The 26,229-nt window shown below is 38.0% G+C and overlaps 2 protein-coding genes and 1 long non-coding RNA gene across 12 annotated transcripts in view; 2 read left to right on the plus strand and 1 right to left on the minus strand.

Moving 5' to 3' along the window:
• The window catches only part of AKAP9 (A-kinase anchoring protein 9), a 131,621-nt gene extending 126,785 nt beyond the window's left edge, over positions 1-4,836 (plus strand). For all 10 annotated transcript variants that reach the window (XM_087892872.1, XM_087892878.1, XM_087892874.1 and 7 more), the window contains 5 exons: positions 794-1,026; positions 1,329-1,414; positions 2,250-2,373; positions 3,631-3,770; positions 4,293-4,836. In XM_087892872.1, the coding sequence (XP_087748998.1) occupies positions 794-1,026; positions 1,329-1,414; positions 2,250-2,373; positions 3,631-3,770; positions 4,293-4,336 (627 nt within the window). In that variant the 3' untranslated portion in view covers positions 4,337-4,836. The remainder of the gene's footprint in view (positions 1-793; positions 1,027-1,328; positions 1,415-2,249; positions 2,374-3,630; positions 3,771-4,292) is intronic.
• Positions 4,837-5,248: 412 nt separating this feature from the next.
• On the minus strand, positions 5,249-22,797 carry CYP51A1 (cytochrome P450 family 51 subfamily A member 1). Its single transcript, XM_034402271.3, has 10 exons — positions 22,563-22,797; positions 21,359-21,457; positions 19,636-19,812; positions 17,969-18,095; positions 16,970-17,144; positions 15,017-15,136; positions 10,796-10,991; positions 10,013-10,108; positions 9,374-9,542; positions 5,249-6,209 (listed from the first exon to the last, which is right to left on the minus strand). The coding sequence occupies exons 1-10, from the start codon at positions 22,719-22,721 to the stop codon at positions 6,013-6,015; spliced, it is 1,515 nt and encodes a 504-aa protein (XP_034258162.1). The 5' UTR covers positions 22,722-22,797; the 3' UTR covers positions 5,249-6,012.
• A 59-nt stretch (positions 22,798-22,856) lies between these two features.
• The window catches only part of LOC117655144 (uncharacterized), a 39,739-nt gene continuing 36,366 nt past the window's right edge, over positions 22,857-26,229 (plus strand). The window contains exon 1 of the long non-coding RNA XR_004588569.2: positions 22,857-22,951. This is a non-coding gene — a long non-coding RNA (uncharacterized LOC117655144). The remainder of the gene's footprint in view (positions 22,952-26,229) is intronic.

Here is a 26,229-nt window from a genome sequence, read left to right on the forward strand (position 1 = left end):
CTTTATCTTAACTATTTATTGGATCATTTCTTCTGTCATTAGATGTTGCACTGATTTGCTTTTTATGGCAATCTGAAATCAAATGATCCAAGTCTGAAATGTGGCACCCTTATTTGTCTCAATTTAGCTGCAAAACATTCCATATCTTTTTCTTTTGACTAAGGAATGGTGACAGCCCCACAACCAAATATAATGGTAATCTAATATTTCCTATAGAATCTCACAAATCGGGTAGCAAAATGCTTGAGCTTTGGTGTCATCTGTTTTTTACTCGATTGGGATTTTGAAGATTTTAAAAATGGGAAGCATTCTTATTTTCATTCCTTCTGAAATCTAGTATAAAATGGTATGAAAGTTCTTTATCGTGTTTCTTTTTGTGATATGACTGCATCAGTAAAAGATGTTGTGTAGCCCACTAGCAACAAAGAGACCTGAATTAAATCCCTCACCCAAATATATGCCTGGACTAAATTGAAAGAAAAATCAGCTTCCCACATCCAGCTGATTTTCAGAAGAAAGCATTTGTCCACTTATGATTGGAAATTTCATGCATCCATGCTGTATTACTAAAGCCAGCAACTCAGAAGAATAGTAATCTAATAACATAAATTATCATCAGTCTCAGTTTGATTTATTAGATGATAAAGTGGGCTGAATGCCATAAAATCACAACTTCTTTATTAGTCTTTATTCATAAGACTGAAAGTTTCTATTCGTCTAGAAACCGAGAAGCATGATTGCATATAGCACTTCACAATATGTAATTTATCACTGTATTTAATTTCTACTCTAGAGAGTTTATGGAAGGTACCTGAGAGCAGAGAGCTTTCGGAAGGCTCTCATCTATCAAAAGAAATATTTGCTGCTCTTACTGGGTGGCTTTCAGGAGTGTGAAGAAGCCACTTTAACTCTTATTGCAAGAATGGGTGGGCAGCCTTCCTACACTCAACTGGAGGTCATTACACACCATTCAAAAAGTTTTACCCGATTTCGCTCAGCTGCTAGAGTGCTAATTGCAATTTCAAGGTAAGACATAAAAGATTAAATTCTTTCTTTAATAAGAAATACATCAAGCTAGTTTTGTATGTAAAGTGGTAAAATGGTGAAAACAAGGTACTTAATTAAACACTAAGTCTTCTATCTAGGAAACTATTCCCCAAAGTACATAGAGAATATTTAGAAAGCAAATAAGGAGATAGTAAATTAGGAAATTAGTTATATCTAGCAAGAATTTCTCATATACGGACATGAAATGTGTTACTTATTATTGATTTTTCATATCAGATGTCCTAAATATTACAACATATTTCCCTTTATTATAAATGCAGAATGAAGTTCCTAGTTCGAAGGTGGAAACGAGTTACTGGTTATCATTTAATTGGCGTCAACAGAGATAGTTGTAGTCAGAACACAGGTAAATATTTCAACGGCACTGAAAAAAGTGACATTGCTGTTTTTCACACTTATGACCATTGCAGCATCCCCAGGGTCACATGATCCAAATTTCAGATGCTTGGCAACTGGCTCATATTTATGATGGTTGCAGTGTCCCAGGTCATATTTTGCACCTTTTGCAACTTTCCATCAAGCAAAGTCAATGGAGAAAGTGAAACAGATTCACTTAACCACTGTGACTAAATTAACAATTTCAGTGATTCATTTAACAACTGTGTCAAGAAAGGTCTCAAAATGAGGCAAAATTTGCTTAACAACTGTCTCAGTAACAGAAAATTTGAGCTCCATTGTGGTTATAAGTCAAAGACTACATGTATATAAGAACATGGTATTTATTGTAAGGTTCAGTTTCAGATCTTCTCTGAACAAGAAGAGTGAAATATCACATGTTCCTTGTTTCATATGGTATTACCCAAAAGTCATTTCACCAGGAAATGGCAACCATTTAAGACTTTCAGTTTTAATTAATTTCAATTGAATTTTGTTGTATTTATTGTTCTATATTGTATGGTTGTAAAAGTGTCCGATGCCTATTGCTACTTGAAGTTATCTATGTTTATTCTTTCCAAAATGCTAAGGAAATTTCAAAAAATATATTTGGCTAACAGTAGCAATCATTGGAGGCATGATTAATAAAATCTTTTACTCTCATCGTTCTTGTACCTATGCCAAAAGCTTTCTCTAAAAAAAATTAAGAATTTGTCAGAATATTTACAGGCTCTTAACAGAGAAACAGCTTTCTTAAAGAAAGCTGCTTAAGTTCTAAAATAAGGTTATTTTTGTTCTTTGTGTAGGTAACGAGTTACGGTCCGATTCATTTTCTGGTAGTCTGGAACTCTGTGGAGAACATAGAGCTGCTTCTTATAGATCCAGATCGGAACTGGAATCTCTCAGATCTCCTTTTTCTTATCAGCAAAGGTAAATGTTGATCTATGCTCATTGCCTGCATTTCAAATATCAGGTTGCTAGAGCGTATACACCCTTTCTCAGTAAAAATGCGGTTGATAAAACAATTTTATTAGCTCTCCAGATGCACATGTTTGGTGACTCTGGAAATTGAATGCTAGAAATATTTTGATGTGAATCTTTGCAACTCGGAATAGTATTCAATGGTAGTTTTTATTGGTTTGCAAAGTAATTTTTGCAACTTGAACCTGGTAAGTATATACTTTTTCCCAAGTATATTATGAAACTGTTGTGCTCCATTACGTATCATATACATCTCAGGTCTGTGTTGAATTTGACCAGATATTCTACTGTTCCACTAATTGATTTATGATAGGAGAATTTTTGTATGCTAAAAAGTTCTCCAACTTCTCCAATTTTGCGTTACTAAAAGTAGCTTCTGAAGATTGGGGAATTCTTCATAGAAATCTATAACTCAGCAAAAGGAGCTGAAATCAAAACTAAATCAGCACAACTCTTTGTTTTGTGGATGTAGGAAAACACTTTCATAAGATGCATTAGTTATCTAGAGTATTTTTTAATATTGGAAACTTTTGGAAATAATACTGTCTTGACAAAATATATTTAGTGAATAGTACTGTACTATAGGAAAGCTATTTTATAAGCTATGTTAGTGTATTTTAGGGATGTGATGGCTCAGTTGTTAAAGACACTGAGCTTGTCAGCTGGAGAGCTGACAGCCCATGTTCAAGACCTGAGCTCCACACAATAGGATAAGTTCCCATTATTTGCCCTAGCTCCTGCCAACTCCATGACCACCAAAATTGTCTTTGGACAACACTGGCTCCCTCCATCAAGAAACAGAGGTGAGCACCACTCCCTAGAGTCGTACACAACTTCACCTTATTAGTGTATTTATCAGTTGAAAACCTCTGTGGCTAGTCAACAATAAGAACTTCAAATATCAAGTGCAACTGAAATAATTGTAAACTACTTTTCCATGTAACCTGCCTCCATTTCTTTTGTTGAATCTTTAATTGCAATGTTTTTTTAAAGATGCATATCAATGGTGCCAAGTAAGGATTTGTTTAAAATTAATGGACAGGAAAATACCTGACAAGTTTAAATTGATAGTGTTTCTTCAGGGCATTGCAGTATACAATATATTTACTTTCCTAGTATCTAGGACATTCTTTTCAGTATTTATAAACTGCCAGATATTTTGCAAGTCTGTTTCATTACCATTTTTTATGTTTTTTCTTTTCTAAGGTATCAGGGCATCCATACTGATTTCAGCCCAGTTTCCCTTGCATGTTCTCAGCTGCAGAATTACGATCCTGATAGAGCTTTAACAGATTATATTAATCGTCTGGAGTCCCTACAGAGACGACTTGGCAATGTACAGCCAGGTAGATATTATTGTTCTTTTAGTTAGTTTCCTCGTCTGGTACCTCAGACTAAATTCTACTGCATGTAGTCCTCAACTTAACAGTTAGTGACTGTTCAAAGTTACAACGGCACTGAAAAAAGTGACATGAGAGTTTTTCACATTTACAGCCATTGCAGTATCCCCATGGTTACGTGATAAAAATTTGGATGCTTGGCAACTAGCTCATATTTATGACACTTGTAGCGTCCAGGGTCCTGTGAGCACCTTTTGAAACCTTCTGGCAAGCAAAGTCAATGGAGAAGGCAGATTCACTTAAAAACAGTTACTAATTTAACAACTGCAGGGATTCACTTAACAACTATGGCAAGAAAAGTCATAAAATAGGGGGAACTTCACTTAACAACTGTCTTAATTAGCAAAAGAAATGTTGGGCTAATTGCAGTTATAAGTTGAGTGCTACCTGTATTGCTGCTTTCAGTAGTTACTATGTTGATTGTATAAGATCTTTAAGATTCTGAATATTTGTCTTTCTGCCCCACAGCATCTGCTTCACAAACTCAGCTGCATTCTGCTCTCCGAAGATAATCTTAGAAATATTTTTGCCACCAATAGTAAAATCAAATGAAATGCCTTCTGCAAATTATCCTGCTGCTGTGCTTTTGTACAATGTCGTGGGACCAACATGAACACAGTTCAACAATTGTATGCAGTTCACCTTGCTGTCACCACACAAAGATTAGAAGTTATGTATATAGGCACTTTTTGTGGTTGTTTGAGCTTGATTATTAAATCTCATGTATATTTGTGGAATGCTAATTTAAACACTTAAATTATTAAAGTGTGTATTTATCAAAGGGGTGAGAGGGTAAAACCTTTAAGTATTGAGATTACTGAATGCATAGGAGCACAACTTTTTCCTCCCAATAAGGTCTAAGTGAAGGACTTTTCACAATTTTATTCTATTTGCTACTGGCATCGCAGAGAGAAATATCACTTCTAGAGACCTATTTTTGTACAGGTAGAACTTTTGGATTTTCTGGTTATTTTGTCAAAGTGCTGAAATAAAGATGATTTCATCATTTTAATACGTGTCTGAAACTATTTTAAAATGGGTTTTTGTGTTCTGATTTTAAATAATGAAAATGTTGTTTTAAAAGCTTAAATATAATTATTTGTATTGACATCTACATTTATCAGTCCTTCACAGCAAAAACTCAACTTCAGAGTAGGTTTCTTGGGGTTGTAAATACAGTAGACCCAAGCTAACAGAAACTTGTTGCCACAAAGATTATAGCATTTAAATGGGTAAAGAACTGTTGTGTCTTTATATGAATATTAGAATATAGTCTATATATAAAATTCCATTTCTATATATTCTAATAATACAGAATATATATTCCATTAGAATATTAAAAAGGGAATGAATCAGATTGAAATGCTAAAAATCCACCTGCTTACGATACATGATGATATATGACAAGTGTTATACAGTACCGGTCAGTTTTCATTCTCTTTAATTAAAAACATTACTGAAGGTCAAATAGTTAAATAACAACATTTTTCCACTGTACATTCTATATGCCTAGTTACAGTACATAACCCCCCAATGACTGAATGTTTCTAGTTTCTAAAAAGGAGTTACTAATATGTCATCACTTTAACAAATTATTCTTTAAATCCTGCAGATTTTATTGCTATTTTCTACTTAGACAGTTGCCATATTGCAATAGCAAATATTTCATATATGCTTTATATTAACTTAATAGGCATCAGGCGTCACAGTCATTAAGATGAAGGGAACAAGATTCTATTTTCCCCAATGATTATAAACTGCTTTTAAAAAACTATTCAAATTTTATTTTAGAAGAAATAACATAACTTCTGGTAAGCATGTTAATAGCAGTTTTCCAGGAAGGAGTCTTGTTAGTCATACAGAAATTCACTATGCCAATATCTACAAAGTTATAGCAACCTGAAATTGATTTTGTATTTCTAAAAATTCATTGATAGTATTTTAGTTTTTTTCCCCATGTTTAAATTATGACATCTTATGTGCCTTATGAACCAGTCTCTCTTCATCCATGTTACCGTTGAGCTTTACAAATTATGTTTAGTAAGAGTTTTCATCTAACAAGAAAAATTAACTCAAACACATTCAAGTTACTGAAACATAAAAAAATGGCAAACTGTAACACAAAATTTCAAGTTTTCTTTACAAATTACAGGCAACTTTCAACTTCTTTAGCTGTGCTAGAAAAGCTCTACAATGTATGTGTCTCATTTGGTGATCTCCTTTTATAAATAATTATAGGGTTAGTAGGTGTGTGTATCATAGTTGTATAATTTATGGCAGGAAAGTATCCATTCACTAAGTCAAATTCATATAAACGCAGAAGTGTTGACCAAATTGTCTTAATCTGAATATATGCAAAGTTCTCTCCAATGCAGCGATGACGACCTAAAAAGAAAAAAGCACATTGACTTTCCATTTTTAAAAATTGTTTCCATTTTATTTAGTCTACTTTAAAAACAGCAGAATTCTCATTATTTATACATAAAATACAAACAGAAAATTATTCACACCCCCTCTCATCTACTCCCATGAATTTTGAAGAATTAGTGCACCGAAAAGAAGATGGTGCTTCTGCCTCACAGGGATTCTAAAAAAGTATATGACATTCATGGGTAGAAAGACAGATACATCAGCATACATTTGTCTTCCATACAGGTAGCCCTCGATTTATGAACATAATTGAGCCCAAAAATTAGCAATAAATAGCAATAGCACTTAGACTTATATACCACTTAACAGTGCTCTACAACCCTCTTTAAGCGGTTTATAGAGTCAGCATATTGCCCCCAACAATCTGGGTCTGGAATTTATGGAAGACTGAGTCAACCTTGAGCCAGTGAGACCCAAATAGCCTGCAGTACTGCATTCTAACCACTGTGCCATCGCAGCTCAGTGGGATACTGCAACCATCGCGAATATCCGTCAGTTCCCAAGCATCTGAATTTTGATCACATGACCACAGGCATGCCGCACTGGTAAGTGTGAAAAATGATCATAAGTCTTTTTTTCAGTGCTGTTGTAACTTTGAACGGTCACTAAATGAACTGTTGTATGTCAAGGACTACTTTTCTATGCATTCTGATGTTATAACCACCGCGCGGGTGGTTATGGGAGCAACATGGCGTTCCCATGTAACACCTCTCCTGCGCGAGCTGCACTGGCTCCCGGTGGTCTTCCGGGTGCGCTTCAAGGTTTTGGTTAAAACCTTTGGGTAAAGCGCTCCATGGTTTAGGACCTGGGTACTTGCGGGACCGCCTACTACCACCAATAGCCTCCCACCGGCCGGTACGCTCCCATAGAGAGGGGCTCCTCCAGGTGCCGTCGGCCAAACAATGCCGACTGGCGGCCCCCAGGGGGAGAGCCTTCTCTGTGGGGGCACCTACTATCTGGAACGAGCTCCCCCCAGAGATATGGAGGATCCCGGATCTGCGCACCTTCTGCCACGCTTTAAAGACCTTATTATTTCACCAGGCGGGCCTGGCCTAATTTTCTCCCTCTTTTATAAAAGATTTTTAATTTTTAAATATCTTTTAGTATTTTATACATTCAATTTTAAAATTGGTTTTAAATAGTTTGGGGTTTTAATTTGTCGGGGCCAAATTATTTAATTTGATTTTATTCTACTTTTAAATTTTGTATGTATGTGTTTTATTGTTTGGCTGTGCACTGCCCTGAGTTCTTCGGGAGTGGGGCGGTATAGAAATCAAATCAAATCAAATAAATAAAATAATGATAGAAAAAATAACTTCCTCATTCTAGAGAATGAATATTAATCATTTTTGTAATCCCAGAAAAGAGCTGCTCTTTTCCTATCCAGTTATTGGTTTCTCATATTTAAGAATCCCCATTTACCATTATTCACCCTTCCCAGGATAGCCTTCTTCAGGTGCTTTTTGCAGAGGGGGGGCATTGTTATTGGAGAGAATATGCAGAAATCAATTTTATAAATAGGACAATCTACGCTATAGGCATCTGTTTATGTTTATGTTTGATTTATATACCGCCCTACTCCCGAAGGACTCAGGGCGGTGAACAGCCACAGGATAAAAACACATAAATACAAAATTTAAAACTGAATAAAACCGAATTAAACAATTTGGCCGAAGAGAGATTTAAAACACCCAATAAATTAAGAACGAATTAAAATTTGCGTTTGAAAAAGGGAAAAAGGGAAAAATTAGGCCAGGCCAGCCTGATGGAATAAAAAGGTCTTGAGAGTGCGGCGGAAGGTGCATAGATCTGGGATCCTCCGTATCTCAGGGGGAGCTCATTCCAGATAGTAGGTGCCCCCAGGGGGAGAAGGCTTTCTCCCTGGGAGCCGCCAGTCGACATTGTTTGGCCGACGGCACCCGGAGGAGCCCCTCTCTATGAGAGCGTAGAGGCCGGTGGGAGACTACTGGTGGCAGCAGGCGGTCCCGTAGATAACCAGATCCTAAGCCATGGAGCACTCTAAAGGTGGTAACCAAGAAGCGCACACGTTAAGACCACCGGGAGCCAGTGCAGCTCGCACAAGAGAGATGTTATATGGGAACGCCATGCTGCTCCCATAACCACCCGCGTGGCCGCACTTTGCGCCAGTTGGACCCTCCGGGTGCTCCTCAAGGGGAGCCCCATGTAGAGAGCATTGCAGTAGTCCAGGCGGGAAGTGACGAGGGCATGAGTGACCGTGCGTAAAGAGTCCCGATCCAGAAAGGGATGCAACTGGCGAATCAGGCGAACCTGATGAAAAATCCTCCCGGTCACGGCCATCACATGCTCATCTAAAGACAGCCGTGAATCCAGGATGCCCAAGTTGTGAGCCCTCTCCGTGGGGGCCAGCGATTCGCCCCCAATAGTCAGTGATGGCACAACTGTCTATATCAGGACATCGGAAACCATAGCCACTCGGTCTTGGATGGGTTGAGCCTGAGCCTGTTTCTACCCATCCAGATCCGCACGGCCTCCAGGCACCGGGACATCACTTCAAGGGTATTGTTGGGGTGGTCCGGGGTGGAGATCTCATTCAATTTAATCTTAATTTTTTTCTCACCATGAACTTTCTGGGAGTAGCTTTAGGCCAATGAGCGTGAATAAATATGTTATGTGTGTACAACGAAACACAGGCTTATTGGGAATGAGGGAAATCTCCGGGATTGGCTCTGGTTGTTAATAGTTGCAGAGCCAGGTGAGACCAGGTAGACTGAAAATGCGCCTCTCCTTCATACTCCCATATCGACTCTATTTAATTAAGCCAATCATTGGAAGTATTTACATTATTGATTTCAACAGAACAACTTTTTTTAATAAGACTGTTTGAATTTGCAAATAACTTTAAATACTTGAAACATTAGCACTAACTATACTTTGGGCATGGTAACTTTTTTTCCCTAACAATGAATGTTCTGCCCAACAGTTCCAGTTTATTAGTTGAAATCATGGTTGTTTTGCTGCTTTTTTTGGAGGGGGGAGGGAGTAATACTTCCTAGTATTAGGAAGGATACACTGCAAGCAATCATTCATTGCAATAAAATTAGAATTTGGAAATATAGGGATGTAGTAAGTAAACATACCAGCACCAAATGGCACAAAGGCAAACTTTTCTGCAGCTGCAGGATTATCTTGAAGGTAGCGGTCTGGTTTGAACTTTAAATTTTCCATCCAACAGTCTTTAAGTGTTTGATTAATAGTAGGAGATACACAAATCTGATGACCAGGTAGAATTGTATAACCAGCAACAGTCTAAAGACAAAAGAATATAAAAGTTTATTGATGCCTAAATTACCAAGAATATACATTAGGAATTGGGATTCAGACACAACTTTCAATACACAAATAGAGATAAGCTACATTTATACAAAAAAATACCAAAGAGACAATAAAAAAGCTAAGAAGGAAACAAACAAACAAAAAATCAGAACACATCATCTCCAGTAACCAATATTCAGATAAGCAGGGATTAAGACCAGATAAACTATCAAACAGAAAAACAACAGCCTAATCAAGGAACTATCAAAGAGAAATGCACACTGCCTACCAATACTGAAAGGAAAACTACTTTATAAAACCCCCATACTTTTGCATTGATAACATTATCTAGTTGGGTATTGCAACATCTGCAAGCAAGGTTTTCTTTTTAATATTACCTTAGGGATTTATTCTTATTTACACTGATATATATTCAATATGTATATTATATTCAAATGTCTTACTTGGGGAGTTTTAGCCAGTCTCATCATGGTCATTATAGGTGGTCTAAGTCTTAATGTTTCTTTCAAGCAACGATCCAATACATTCAAATTCTTGATCTAGAAAAAAAGTTTATTTACAATTTCCTATATTCAGAATTTTTTAAAAATATAATTATAAGATATAATTTCATGTTCGTGTAGTTGATATTGCAAATCTTCAATGAACTAAATAGCTTTGATACAAGAATGGTAATATCTACTTATGATTTAAAATTGCATTCAGAAGAATTTACTCCCAAGCAAAGAAATAGAAATGAGTTTTTAGTATTGATAGTAATATACAAAACTTGATACACATAATACATACCTTGTACATAATAGTCACTGCAAAATCTAGACAAAAGGGAAAGAAGGAAGGAAGGAAGGAAGGAAGGAAGGAAGGAAGGAAGGAAGGAAGGAAGGAAGGAAGGAAGGAAGGAAGGAAGGAGTGAGGGAGGGATGGGGAGAGAGAGAGAGAGAGAGAGAGAGAGAGAGAGAGAGAAAAGCAAGAAAAAGAAAAGCAAGCATTGGACACCCACTTTCAGGCTAAGAGTATAAATGATCACCTGCAGACCAAAAATACTTTTAAAAACTGTCACAGAGGAGTTTTTTGTTTAATACATTTCTGTCTTAATATCCATATGCAAAAAAACGTGTAGGTTTAGAATAGTATATATTATCTCACTAATGCAAACTTTCTCTGATTCCACATATACGTTTAAAAGCTATATTGGTAAATTGAAAAGGAGTAATAGGCCTACAAACCTGATCATAGGTCAATGATGGTAAATCTTCTCCACATACATTTTTTTGTTCCTCATAACACTGTTCCTGTATTGATTTATCCCTAGCCAAAAAGAAGCCAAGCCAAGTGCTAGTGGTTGAAGATGTATGCTGGCCTGCTAAGAGCAATCCAATAAGCATCCCAGCAATTTCATCATCAGTTAGTGATCGTCCGTCTCTGAATTTCAAAACATAGATAACACACCAGAATGAGAAGGACAATCCCCAATTTTTTGTTAATCCTCACAATATTTTACAATACAGAATTTCAGCATAGGTATCAGTATTATTAATAGTATTTAAGTCTTGCCATTTCTATACTGACTTCAATTTAAAGAGCTGCTGCTTCTTCTTGTGCCATGTCCGTCATCAGACGTTGGCGATCATGTTGGCAATCCTATTTTTGTCAACATCAACAGCCGTATGAAAAAGTGCTGCTGAGTTTTGTCCAAACCAGTCCCTTAGGTTTTGAAGCTATGATGTTCTGCCTGGGCCTCGTTTGCCTTCAAGCTTTCCCTGGAGGATTAAGTGAAGGATGCTGTATTTTTCTGGGTGTCGCATCACATGTCCAAAATACTCTAACTTTCGCTTTTAATGGCCTTGATTATTTCCCTTTGCTTTCCCAGGCAGCTTATCACCTCCTCATTTGTGATTGTTAACCCAGTTTATACGTGACAGCCATCTGTAAATCCACATTTCAAATGCTTCTAGTTTCTTCAAGTGGTTTTCTGTCAGAGACCTCTACTCCGTAGAGAAGGATAGAAAAGATGTAATATCTGACAAGCCTGGTTTTCAGTCTTAGGCTTATGTCGTGACTGCAGAAAACCTTTTTCATTTTGAAGAATGCTGTTCCACCTTTCTCTAGCCTTGTCTTTACTTCACTGAACATGTCCCAGCTTTCATGTAAATTAAAACCAAGGTGATCCTTTCAACTTTTTCTAATGGTATTCCTTCCAAATTTATCAGTGATAAATTAATGGGTTGTTTGCTGACGACCACAATCTTGGTTTTTGAGGTGTTAAGCTTCAAGCCATATTTTTCAGATATTTCTGAGACACTGTTGTTGAGGAGCTGAAGGTCTTCATACTTACTGGCAAGCAGAACTATATCATCAGCATATCTTAAATTGTTGATCTGAATATCATTTACTTTGAGGCCAGCATCAGTGTTTTCCAGTGCTTCGTTGAAAATTGACTCAGAGTAGATATTAAATAACAGTGGAGACAGAATACAGCCCTGTCTGACCCCTCTTCGTATTTCTGCATTATCTGACTATTTTTGGCCTAGTCTCACATTTGCTATCTGATGCCAATATAGATTCTTTATGATTCGGATGTCTTTGTCATCTAGCCTCACTTGTTTCAGGATTTGTAATAGTTTGCTGTGTCTTATTTTATCAAATGCTTTTTTCAAAATCGATGAAGCACATGTGAACACTGTGACTGACATCTCTACAGCACTATACAAGAACTTGAATCCTGAATAGGGCATCCCATGTACCAAGATTGTTTCTGAAACCAAATTGTGTGTTACTTAGACACTCCTCAATTTTGTTGTATATTCTTGTATGAATTATTCTCAGGAAGATTTTCAGGGCATGACTCATTAAGCTTATTGTTCTGTATTCGGTACACTTCTTTGAATTTATTTTTTGGGGGATCGTCACAAAGATTGACTTTAGCCAATCATTTGGTATCTTTCCTGTTTCATATATTTGATTGAAGAGCTGCAGTAAAAATTTATTTCCATTGTCTTCCAGCAATTTTAAAATTTCTACTGGGATATCATCAGGTTCTGTGGCTTTTTTTTTTAATTTGATTTATATGCCACCCTTCTCTGGAAACTCAGGGCGGCTTACAATGCGTTAAGCAATAGCCTTCATACTTTTGTATATTTTATACAAAGCTAGCTTATTGCCCCCCACAAACTGGGTCCTCATTTTACCTACCTTAGAAAGGATGGAAGGCTGAGTCAACCTTGAGCCTGGTGAGATTCGAACTTAACAGTAATTGCAGACAGCTGGTGTTAATCACAATGCTTTTAGTCTGCTGAGCTACCAGGCCCTTATTTTTGCTATTTTTATTGCGTGTTCAACCTCCCCCATAGTGATGTTTGGTCCAGTTGTTATACTTTCCATATCAGTATCATCCCTAGTGTCCTCAAAAAGTTCTTCAATATATTCCTTCCATCTTTTTAATTTTTCATCCTTATCCAAGATGATTTTCCCCTCGTCAACTAAGTTGTTGGCTTTCTTTTTATAGATACCTGCTGCTTCTTTCACTTTTTTGTGTAAATTGAAATTATCATGAATATGTTCTGTCTCTTCTATTTCTTTGCATCTCTTTGCAAACCACTTTTTCTTCTAATTGTTTTCTGCAATTCATTGTATTTTTCTTTGTTTTTTATTTTTATAAGAACATCTTTCATCCATGAGATGAAGAACTTCATCCATCATCCACTGTTGTTTCTTGTGGTACCTCTCTCTTTGTTTTGAGTTTGTTACCTCTACTATTGCATTTTTAAATTTATTCCAGTTCACTTCTACATCTTCATTATTTCGGTTGTTCATTTCTCTTAAATGATTTTCTAGTTCTTTTATCTTATCTCCATGTTCAATTCTTGGTTTAGGAGGATTCGGGTTTTTCATCTTTTTTAGTTTCAACTGGACTTTGGCAAGCAGTATATTATGATCGGATGGTACATCTGCACCTGGGTATGTCTTTGCTGATTTTACAGCAAAATCAGCTAAATCTAATTGCAAAATCTTTTGTTTATTGTAAAAGAGTCATTTGGTTCCTTACTATATTATTTCGTGTATCTGCCGGTGATCTCCAAGTGTAAAAGCGTCTTTTTGGTAACTTGAAAAAAGTATTCATCACATATTGCCTATGTTTCTTGCAGAAGTCTATAAATCTGTCACCTCTACCTTTCTGGTTCCTAAGCCAAAGTTTCCAACTACAGGAGTATCATTTCCTTCTCCCACTTTTGCACTGAAGTCCCCATGAGTATCATTACTTTTTAGGGTTTTCAATATACTGCTTATGTCTTCAGCTGTGGGAGCATAAACTTGTAGAACATTCATATTTACTGGAGTACTATTTATTTGGATTATCATCACTCTATCGGATACAGGAATAAAGGACTTGATGCATTTATTTACAAGATTGTTTACTATTATAGCTACTCCATTTTGATGATGTTTACTATTTTCACCAGAGTAGTCGATAGTATAATTTCCTATTCTACACATTCCATTTTCAGGCCAGCACATTTCACTCACTCCCAGTATAGAGATATTGTATTTGAACATTTCTTGGGTAGTGTTGTGTGTTTTCCCAGATTCTCAGGTTCCACGTTCCAATTCATAGTTTTGAGTTTATCATGCGTCTAGCAGACCGGGAGAATCTTAGCACACCTGCCCCATTTAAGGGGTGCCCATACTCGGGGCCATTGTTAGGTTTTGCCGCCATTAACATGATTTTCTTGGGAAATATATAGTGTAGTAGTCTTCCCTTTGCTTTCTACACCTGCACATGCTGTTCAAGTGGCTGCCACCACACCGTGTGCTATTCTTCTGAAGCCGTTCTGACCAATGAGGTCTCCGCCTTCAGTCGATACTGATGAGCCAGCTGCCACTCACCAAGCCTGTTGGTCCATGTGAGGTATAGGTTAGAGTTAGGGTAAGGAATGTGGGGGGGAAGGGGGGGAGGAAAGAAACCTAACTGCCTGTTTGGTAGTAGAAAGGCAGGATCAGGAATGGCGGGGGTGGGGGAGAGCTTACAAATTTAAAATATTGGAGATTATAGGACTAATCAAAGTAATAAGGCACAACAGTCTCCTTTTAAAATGTCTTAACTAGTCTTTCTAGATATTGATTTATTTAAATATCATTTTAAAAGAAAACTTCTTAATGCTGCTATGTCTATACACAAAATCTTTTCAAAAATTTTCAGCCAGGATCAAAGTTTGCCTTTTATAAAAGTTTGGCTCCTGGAAACAAGTAGCTTTGAATTTATCAGATAAATACTTTATGGCAGGAATGGGCAATGTGTGGTTCTTCAAAATTGTTCTTGTGTTTTATAGATTAAAGTTTGAATCTTCTCCTGATTTCTAATCCATTATACAAGTTTTCACACAGTTCTGTTTTTATTCCTATTAGGATTATGGTAATCCTTATCCAGGTGTTATAACAATTTCACATACTTGTAAGTAACATCCAATAGTGTTTGCAGCATGTCATCCTCTTTCGTAGAAGACTGTCTTCGTTTCTGAATTACTTCATGGAAAATAGATTTTATTTTACGATGGGCTCTATCTCTGCATCTGAAATTAAAAACAAGTTGCAAAAATGTAAACTTGGATATTACAGATATTTTTGAATATTTAATTGCCCCCTAAATTCTTTTTTTTAACGCTGGACAAAAGATATGTCTAATTTTTAAAAGGGCTATTGTAGTGCATTGCCAAAACTTGGCAATTACTTACTGAAAGCAATCCATTGCCCAGTCTGCAATTCCCAACTTGGTTCAGAACTGTTTTTCTTTTGCATTTGAAGAACTGACCCAGTACACTTCCTTTGGTGTTTGAAGTTATAGCCTGAACTCTGTAACTTACTTTAAATAAAGGTAAAGGTATGTGCTAGTAGTTCCCAACTCTAGGGGGCGGTGCTCATCTCCATTTCAAAGCTGAAGAGCCAGCGCTATCTGAAGACGTCTCCATGGTCATGTGGCTGGCACGACTAAACGCCAAAGGCGCACGGAACGCTGTTACCTTCCCACCAAAGGTGGTCCCTATTTTTCTACTTGCATTTTTTATGTGGTTTTGAACTGCTAGGTTGGCAGAAGCTGGGCCAAGTAATAGGAGCTCACCCAGTTACACAGCACTAGGGATTTGAATTGCTGAACTGCCGACCTTTCTATCGACAAGCTCAGCATCTTAGGCACTGAGACACTGTGCCAAATAAAACTAATGAGTTTTTTGAGGATCAAAGTGTTTGGTGTTATGGTTAAAGTTTTGGCCTATAAATCAGGAGACTGAGTTCTAATCCTTTCTTAGGAATGAAAACTGGCTGGACCAGTCACTCTAACCCCAACCTACATCATAGGATTATTATTGTGAAGAAAACAGGAGGAGGAAGTAGTGTTAAGTATGTTTGCACCCTTGAAGTATATATGGGGGAGAAAAGGGATTTAAATAAAAAAAAACCCGCTTATCGAATTGATTTTTCTAAAGGCTTTTATACATTTTAGCTGCCCTCTCTCTTGTACAATTGTATCTAATGTTTGCACTAGATTATCTCCAAGATCCTTTTCAATCCTTATATTCTATGATTCCAGCCTATAGATGGTAGAACTGGTATAATCACAATACTATCTAGTTTCAGACATTGGTTAACAGGCCACTCTTGAGTACATTAACCACAATCTATGATGATGGAAAATAATTATACCTAATAGAAAAGGCTCATAAGTCTCTACTATTAGCTTTCAATCCTGAATGAGAGTTTAGAAGACTTTTTCATTTATAAGTTTACTGAATTAACTGAGAATTTTAGATTCCAAAATACACTTCCAAAATTGGATTGGCTTATTCACAAATATATGCAATAATACTTTTTTGCCATGAAAGAAGTGCCATCTGCACATTAGCAAATTGTGAAAATTAAAACATTTGAAAATTTCAAGGGTTAGCTTATCCACACATTTGAAAAACAAGTTTCTAGAATTTGACAGGGCAAAACTGACAGCAACTTGTAATTCAATTAGGAAACATTGGATTCTGTGTTGAAGTTTAATGGATAGTGCTGGGCATAAAGAGAGATAAAAGTAACATGTTAGTGATTTAAAAAATAGTAATATGTGTTAGCTTTCATCACAAGCCAGTAACGAGGATTACTAGCTCTAATTTTATTGCAACATTAATAGACTTATTGCAAGTCTGAAAATATTCCTCCCATTCCTCACTTTTACTCTCCCAATTTCTAGGGAGGGTCTTCCCTTCTGAGACTTTATTCTCATCTCTCCCTCTGAATTCAAATTTCATTTATAAAACCATTGAGCAAGCTACAGTTGTTCATCCTGTCTTCAAGGTCATTCCCACATACTGTTCATCATACTTGATTAATACTATTCTTGGGTGATCAAGGTGTTAAAATACCTGAAGCTGGGCAAAGGCAGCCACCCTGGTAAGAGCCATGCGGCGTGAGTAAATCCCCCATCCAAATCGGCATAGAGCTGTGCTACTTTCTCATTGAGAATGCTTCTTATTTCCTTCCCATGTAAACAGTGGCTTGCAGTCAAAATGATTAGTTCGGAAAGGGCTTCAAGTAAATCTGTGAAATTCAATAAGGATTTTTTTAAAAAAAATAGGGTTACTATTTCCAGTCCATTTTTAAAATTACAAAAGTTAATAAGATGAATATAGCAAGATCAATATAAAATTTTATGATGGTTCCTTGGTCGATATTTTGAGATAGGAAGGCGAAAGATGTTCTGGAACAGGGCGGAAGATGGGGAGAGAAGAGATAAGATGACTTTCCTTTTTCATCCCTCATTGTCAAAGAATATCACACACACACACACACACACACACACACACACACACAGCATATCACCACTGAAGCTTGCACTTTAGTTCTGATAAGATCAGTAAAGTAAGTTATGTACACAGAAATCTATCACAGGCAAACTGGCCAAAGTCTGCATTCTACCTAATAAGGAATGCCAGGGCCAACCCAAAACTAGCCTACTTCTGCACTTAATCATCGAACAGTACAGAAGCTCAACAGCATTCAGGGCCAGCCCTTGCCTAAGTCATGAATAGCCATCAGAAAGCAGATAATACATTTGTTTATTTAGTTGTATTTTCAAATTTTTACACGAGTTCTGTCTGATATTTACAGAACTGCCAGCCATGATCTCAACTGAATTTCATCAAGTTTCTGCAAGACAGCAAGTACCATTTACAACCAATAATGTAGCGAGAAAACAACTACCAGAATTTCCTGGAATTTGGAATTGATGTTATTATTACAATTTTCACTGAAGTGTTTTTTTGGCTTGGCATACATTTTCTATATACTACATCTGCCTTCCTTGGTTTGATCAGATTAAATCCTATAGTCCAAATGTAAAACTTTTCAAATGGTATACTTACTTCTTTTTCCTTTATCTCCCCAGCTTTTAAAGTATTCTATAGTTTCTTTCTCAATTATTGGTATATGATTTTTAAATTGACTTATGTTCAGACCTGTTTTTAGCATCTTCTTCTGTTCCAAAAATACCTTAAAAATAAAAAGAATATTAATTTCAAAGCAAAATACTTGCTCAAACTTTGTGTTTCTGGAGGACTAAAATCTAAATTCACAGAAGATATATTCATACATACATACATACATGCATGCACACACACACACACATAACATAAGTCTCCGGAAAAGGGCGGCATATAAATCAAATTAAAAAAACAAAACAAAAAAAAAACATATATATATGTATGTATGTGTGTCTATGTATGTATGTGTATATCTGTATATATTAACTATACACACACACACACACACACATATATATATATATATATATATGTTTTTCTTCTAGCCAGGTTTTCCCTACGTAGCCAAGTTTTTTTTGTAGCTTTTGTAGATATATATATGTCTTTTTCTTTTTCGTAGGCTTTTATGTGCATATTCTTTCTAGCCAGGTTTTACCTACGTAAACTAAGCTGTGAATGAGATTTCACAGAACCAGGGCTGTAGAACAACTTAGTTTACGTAGGTAAAACCTGGCTAGAAAGAATATGCACATAAAAGCCTACGAAAAAGAAAAAGACACATTGTACCTTTACAGGGAGGATATCTGAGAAGTGGGTGTGGCTCACTGATGACGCCTTAAAAGGCAGAAATAGCTATCTGAGTCTCCCAGAGACCAACAGAGTTGCAGTTTGTCAGCAGAAAAAAGCCCCAGAAACTTGTGAATGAGATTTCACAGAACCAGGGCTGTAGAACAACTTAGTTTACGTAGGTAAAACCTGGCTAGAAAGAATATGCACATAAAAGCCTACGAAAAAGAAAAAGACACATTGTACCTTTACAGGGAGGATATCTGAGAAGTGGGTGTGGCTCACTGATGACACCTTAAAAGGCAGAAATAGCTATCTGAGTCTCCCAGAGAGCAACACAGAGTTGCAGTTTGTCAGCAGAAAAAAGGCACAGAAACTTGTGAATGAGATTTCACAGAACCAGGGCTGTAGAACAACTTAGTTTACGTAGGTAAAACCTGGCTAGAAAGAATATGCATATATATGTATACACACACACACACACACACACACACACACACACACTTACTTTACGCTCTTATTATAAGGATACATTACCAGAATCTCACAAGTTTGAAGATACAAAATTCCTTCTACTCTTTTTTAACCACCTGAACAATTAGGTGGGTCCTTCCTAAATTTCTTTCCCTGTTAAGCTGCTGTGGGCTCCGCAATCCCTTGTTTGATTTAATCCTAAATTGCATCTCTTTAACTCATTTCCCAAAGTCATCCAAAGATCCCATTACTTCAGCTGAAGGTATAAACTGTGCCCTTGAACAAGGCAGTCAGAAGATGAAAGCTGTACTTTCATCACAAATCCAGCCTTGTTATTGACTTTTTCCAAATGGAGCTCTTTGTCAACAGTAAACCTTTATAATTAGAGATCTTTAAGAGAAATGTTTTTTCAATTAAACGTAAACTTTTATGTTAGTTTTTATATTCTATTTGTATGATTCAGTACTGAAATGTAATTAAACTAATGATTTATGTAACGATATACATACTGCGTTGGGTACATCATAAGCTACTCCCTTGCCAAAAATAGGAGTAGTTAGCCGTGAATAAACGTCTTCTGCATTCAACTCTTCGTTTTTACTATTGAACAAGAGAGCAGCTGCATCACTGCCCAGGAGGTAAGTGAAGGTCTTTCCCACCATAGTGAAGCTAAATACAGGCCCATACTGCAAGGGACAAACCGAGCAGTTAGAAATAAGAAAAATGAAGAAAAACAGAAGTGTACAATAATGTAATTTTTAGCATAATTGCATATGAGTGAAAATCATGTTTTGCGTAAGTAACTGCAAGAGTTCCCCAACTTGACAAGTAACCAAACTACATATTGAAATTCTCCTTGCTATAATTAAAATGCCTACCTGTATACTATTTGGGGCCTTCTTCATTCTTTTTCATCTTGACAATAAAATTCTAATTTCACATGTTCTTATTTTATTTAAATTATAGTTTAGATCAGTTTTTCAAACTCAGCAATTTTAAGATATGTGAATTTCAACTTCCTTGCTGGCTGGATAATTCTGAGTGTTCCCACATCTTAAAGTTACCAAGTTTGAAAAATGGTCAGGGTAAATCCAAGAGCAACATAGGATAATTCAGTCAGAGTTCAGTTCTTTATTTACACCCAATAGACAGACTCTTGCTAGACCAAATCCTTACTTGTTTCCCCCCTTTCTTTCTGTAATATGCTATGTCCTTACTGCTTTCCTTCCACAGTTCCTTCTCCATGTCTCCATATCTCACAAAAACACTGATTTAGATCCTGTAGTAGAGAGGAACCTTCTTCAGTGAGCACTGCAGAAAGCAGCTAAGATGGTCTTCAAGTGCAGTGTTTCCTAAAGCTTGCCCAATCTAGAACCCCATATTGAGCACCTAAGATTTTCCAAACCGGGTGATTTTGGGGCATGTTTCAGGCTATCCTGCAGCATGTACTAGAGACAGCGAGCCTATAGACTGGGCAACCATTACCATTCCGTTGGCAGTACATGCCAACGGAAGACAACCTGAAACAGTCACAAAAGAAGAATGGTATCTGTTGGTCATCACAAAGGCTCCTCTCAGTATTGCAAAGGAAGCAACAACATGTTGGGGTTTTGTGGACCCCAACATTCTTCTAGACTGGATGGGTTCACAATACAGAGTGGAGTTTCCCATCCTGGACGTCCTTCTACAATGAGGACCACTGGCTTGTAAGGCAGGCAGTCCTCAGTCAGGAAGTATTTTGGCCTAACGCTGCAAGAGAATCCTAGGAGTAACTTCCTTCTGTAACATTGCCTTCAAAGCCACCTGACCTTTGCATTGACGCAAATTGCTCCCATCTCACTTCAGCAAAGTAAACCATATGTTGCCTCCATATTAAGTCCATATTGTTTTATCACTTTGCTTTGACCTGCCCTAAGAATAAGTTTTTGTTAGATTTCACATGCAGCCCTAAATGAAATATTGAAACCACTAACAAGATGACCTTTGGAGAAAGAGAAGACATGGCAAAAAGATTACGTACAATACTCTGCTTTTATGCTCCATGAGTAACATCAATATTCTTAGATTTGTTGGATATGCAATTATGTTTGTCAAACTAAACTATTGTCTTTATTTAGTTATGGATTCATTAATTCCTCCAGTTATCCAAAACAAATATTGCTGTTTAAATATTTAGAATAACTGTATTATTACAGAACTATTACATTAGCGGTGCAAAAGAATTAGGCTCACCTTTTCATAGGCATCTTCTAAAAATTGGATAGGATTTCTTCCAAAGGCAATTGCATGTCCCAGAAAAGGGATATTTGATGGAATGTAAGGTGGATACTTCTACAGATGGAAAATAAGAGAGAGAGAAACAAACTCTATTGTATACCTGTACAGAGAGCACTACATATCTAACCAGACTAGTTTTAAACAGAAAATTTAAAATCTTTATTGAATCTCTTGCTTCCCTGTCTTTATTAGAAGTGAGTGAACAAATGCTGAATAAGACTGCTAAGATAACATTTTAACAAACAAAACTCTGATTGGAGGAGGCTTTAATCATACAAAAAAATTGCATGGAATTGATCCCAGAAAATCAGAAGACTATAACTGAAAGAAAAATGAAAATAATGCTAGGTGAACAGATCAAGAGTAATGCTTAAAATGAGTAAGTTCATTTTAAGAATAGAACAAGTAAGCATTTTACTTTAGGGAACATAACTTTTGGCTAGAAACCTAAAACCTGTGCTACTGGTCCTACCCCTTCACATTTAATTTATTGGTTGCTAAGCAGAGTTTCTCACAGTAGTTAACCATTACACAGAGGCCCAAAAATGCTCACTTCTAGTACTCCATTATGGGAACGGAGGACAACTGCTTTTTATTTTGGGTTGGGTAGCAAAATATTCTTAAGATCTGCAGTTGCTATGCAACCTACTATCTTTGAAACTTGAAAGGGAATAGAAACTGAAGTTGTACATTGGAAAGAAAGGCTCATCACCTTTGCCAGTGCTCACTGGCCACACTGGCAGTAGATTCTGGAAGTCACGAACCCAATACATCTGAACGCTCCCAATACATATGGGAGCCAGATGAGTGTCATGGCCAGACACCACAATGAACTAAGCAGTGCTTTTGTCTTTCATCAGGGAATATTGAGGACAGGTCTCTCACCCTACACACAGGTTTCTACAAAGAAAAGCTCAAGGAATAGATGCTCTTTTTATTTTGGAAACAAAAAGGAGTTCTCATTATCAACCCCTGAAGGGCAGGGAAACTGTGTGTCACACCTGCACTGTGCTCTTTGGCACCCCGAGTCACATCAAAGTAAATGCACCGAAGGGTTCATATGGGGAATGAGACTCAACACACACACATACACACACACAGCACACCAACTCCGCCGTGCCTTTAAAGAAAAAAGGCCATCCAGGATCAAGTTACTTACTTGGCCGCTGGCAGACTGCCGCTGCTGGCGAGTGCCGAGCTGGAACAAGTAACCCAAGCTCAGGGCAAAAGCAGAAGCGGCCAAAAGCAAAGAGAGCGAGCTGTCGGCCGCGACCCTTTCCAGCAGAGAGCCACCCGCTTGGAACCAGCTCGGCTCCATCGTGCCTTCAGCCCGGGAGGATGCGCCGCGCGGCTCTCACAAGGCAGGATCCAAAAAGACTTGGGCGGAGCCCACCGCGGCTGGGCAGATCTCTGCCCATCTGACGAAGAGCGCACGGCAGCCAATCGGCGAGCGCGCAAGGACAGGTGATCACGGGAGGACTGGGATGGATTGGAGCAGCGCGAGCCCGGGCGATTGTGAGACTGGAAAGAGCCGCAGATTCAGATCTGGTTAATGACATTTATTTTTTTTTTGGGTCGTGGTATTTGTAGACACTACAGACAACGGTGAAGCTAGCTGCGGACCGGTTTAGGATTGGGAAGGGATGGCGTGGTGATGGGGGAGGGTGGGTCGTGGAAACTAACCTCTCTTGTTATTTTTCTCTCTCTCTACCTATTCATTTGTTTAGGAGAGATCCGACGCTCTTTGAATGGCTTCTGTCTGCGATCCAGGACCATTCTTCTTAACATTTATTCCGAAACTGCATTAGGTGGATTAACTTTAAAACATCTAGCTAACAGATGTCTGTTTCATCAAAACTTTAACGGTTAATGTTTTACTTGATATATCCTTGCATGTTTGTATTTAGCTGCCGAAAGTATTCAACAGAATATTGGAATATGCAAATAATAAACTATCATATCACACAGATTTCTGCGCAGATAATATTCAACAGCTCCCTTTTCTTGGAAGTAGATTGCAATTTTCTTAATTTCCTGGCCAACATTAATTTTCTTCATAACCAACGTACCATTGTTGTTAGTTGCGAAGCTGTGTCCGAATCATCCTTCAACCCCATGGACAACATTCCTCCAGGCTTCCCTGTCCTTTACTATCCTCTGGAGTCCATTTAAGCTCACTCCGACTGCTTCAGTGACTCCATCCAGCCATTTCATTCTCTGTCATCCCATTCTTCTTTTGCCCTCAATCTTTCCCAGCCTTAGGCTCTTCTCCAATGAGTCCTTCTCATTAGGTGACCAAAATATTTGAGTTTTATCTTCAGGACCTGACCTTCTAAAGATCAGTCAAGGTTGATCTCCTCTAGGACTGACCGGTTTGATCACTTGCAGTCCAAGGGACTCGCAGGAATCTTCTCCAACACCATAGTTCAAAGGCCTCAATTCTTTAGCACTCAGCTTTTCTTACGGTCCAACTTTCACAGCCATAGATTGCAACTGGGAAAACCATAGCCTTGACTATATGTACTTTTGTTGGCAGGGTGATGTCTTTGCTTTTTAGTATGCTGTTTAGATTTGCCATAGCTTTCCTCCCCAGGAGCAAGCGTCTTTTAATTTCTTGGCTGCAGTCCCCATCTGTTGTGATCTTGGAGCCAGGAAAATAAAATCTGTCACTACCTCCATTTCTTCCTTGTTTATTTGCCAGGAATTGAGAGGGCTGGATGCCATGATCTTAGTTTTCTTAATGTTGAGTTTCAAGCCAACTTTTGCACTCTCCTTCTTCACCTGCATCAAAAGGCTCTTTAGTTCCTTTTCAGTTTCTGCCATTAACATGGTATCATCTGCATTTCTAAGGTTGTTGATATTTCTCCCAGCAGTCTTAATTCCAACTTTTGATTCATCTAGCCCCGCCTTTCTAATGATGTGTTCTGCATATAAGTTAAATAGGCAGGGTGATAGTATACAGCCTTTCCGGACTCCTTTCCCAATTTTGAACCAATCTGTGGTTCTGTGTCCAGTTTTCACTGTTGCTTCTTGACCTGCATGTAGGTATCCCAAGAGACAAATAAGATGGTCTGGTACTCCCATCTCTTTAAGAACTTGCCACAATTTGTTGTGATCCACACAATCAAAGGCTTTAGCATAGTCAATGAAGCAGAAGTAGATGTTTTTCTGGAACTCCCTACCTTTCTTCATAATCTAGCATATGTTGGCAATTTGATCTCTAGTTCCTCTGCCTCTTTGAAATCCTGCGTGTACTTCCGGTAGTTCTCAATCCACATAACTGCTGGAGCCTAGCTTGTAGGATTTTAAGCATAACCTTACTAGCATGTGAAATAAGCGCAATGGTGCAGGGGTGAAATCTAAATTTTTTTGCTACCGGTTCTGTGGGCATGGCTTAATTAGTGGGTGTGGCTTGGTGGTAAGGTGACTGAGTGAGCGTGGCCAAGTCAATGTCACTTCTTTGCCCTTTTTTAACCTACAAAACACAACACAACACAACTGGCTCACCCACAATGTAAAAACAGCTGTGCTAGACCCAAAATGGCCCCGCAACAAACAGGAACCTCACACAGCCACAAAAAGCCCAAAAAACCAACTTTCACACTTTACACACACAAAATTCCACATACAGCTTTGTGAGATTTTGTGTGTGTGAGTGAAACACTACAGAACACACTAAATCTCAGAAAGCTGCACAAATATTATTTTATTTTAATTTATTTTTATATAAAAGCAGCTAAATTTAAAACTTCCTAAACTTTAAATGGCTAGGTCTCAAAAAAGAACAACTAAAAAAAACCCAATTAACTATTTTTTTTAAAGCTCCCAAAGGGGGAAAAATATTACCCAATAGAACAGGGTTCTCCAACCTTGGCAACTTTAAGTCTCTGGAGGCTTGGGACAGCAAAAAATGTCACTTCCTGTCCCACCAGGAGTTGGGAAATGGGCTGTTTCAGGCCTTTGGAAGGCCTCCAAGGGAATGGGAAAGGGTGTTTTCACCCTCTGCAGATGCATAGAGAGGATCTGGAGCCAGGTAAAAAAGAAAACGGGCCTTCCCCACCCATCCCCAGCCCCTCCGGAGGCAGGAAACAGCCTGTTTCCCTACTCCTGGTGGGCCCAGAAGGCCCGAAAATTAGCTGGCCGGCACGTGCATACGCGCCAGAGATAAACTGGTGTGCCCACTGATATGGCTATCATAGGTTTGCCATCACAGGTATAGAGTGTGGGTGATATGTAGTCAAAAGAACAGAGAGTCAAGGACGCCTTGCCCTAGCACCTGGAGTCGGATGACTGGGGCTGTTAGCCGCGACCCTTTGTAGCAGAGAGCCACCCGCTTGGAACCAGCTCGGCTCCATCGTGCTTTCAGCCCAGGAGGACATGCCACGGGCTCTTACAAGGCGGGATCCAAAAACACTCAGGCGGAGCCCACCAAGTTGGGTCAGGTTGGAACAGAGCGAGCCCAGGCGATTGTGAGACTGGAAAGCGCCGTAGGAGATTTCTGGAAATGACATCAATATGCAACAGCTATTCTTGAAAACATGCCCTCTTCTCACATGATTTTCAGAGGTCATGTAGGAATAGGGTGTGTTCTCACACATCCTCCAGACCCTCCAGAATTTTCTTTTCCATTCTCTCTCATGGCTTTCAGACCCTCCAGATTTGCCAAAAAGATTTGCCATCACTGCTCTAAGCATTATTCCGTATTGTGTGATAATCATAATCATAAGTTTATTTGTCAAGCATAAGATAACAGGTTAAAGTATAAACATAATTTGAATACATGAAAAGAGTAAGTAAAAAGGAATATTAGGACAGGGATGGTAGGC

This window comes from Pantherophis guttatus, chromosome 4, assembly GCF_059756535.1.
Source record: "Pantherophis guttatus breed Tessera chromosome 4, ASM5975653v1, whole genome shotgun sequence".
NCBI lineage: Eukaryota > Metazoa > Chordata > Lepidosauria > Squamata > Colubridae > Pantherophis > Pantherophis guttatus.

What these genes read in the sequence shown, in the direction of transcription:
- CYP51A1 (XM_034402271.3), bottom strand. Translation starts at nt 22,721, where the DNA reads ATGGAGCCGAGCTGGTTCCAAGCGGGTGGCTCTCTGCTGGAAAGGGTC. An exon ending in GGCAGTCTGCCAGCGGCCAA is followed by an intron (nt 21,458 to 22,562) that starts GTAAGTAACTTG and finishes TTCCATCTGTAG; the next exon opens with AAGTATCCACCTTACATTCC. An exon ending in CTATTGGATGTTACTTACAA is followed by an intron (nt 10,992 to 15,016) that starts GTATGTGAAATT and finishes TTTGAAATTCAG; the next exon opens with AGACGGACGATCACTAACTG.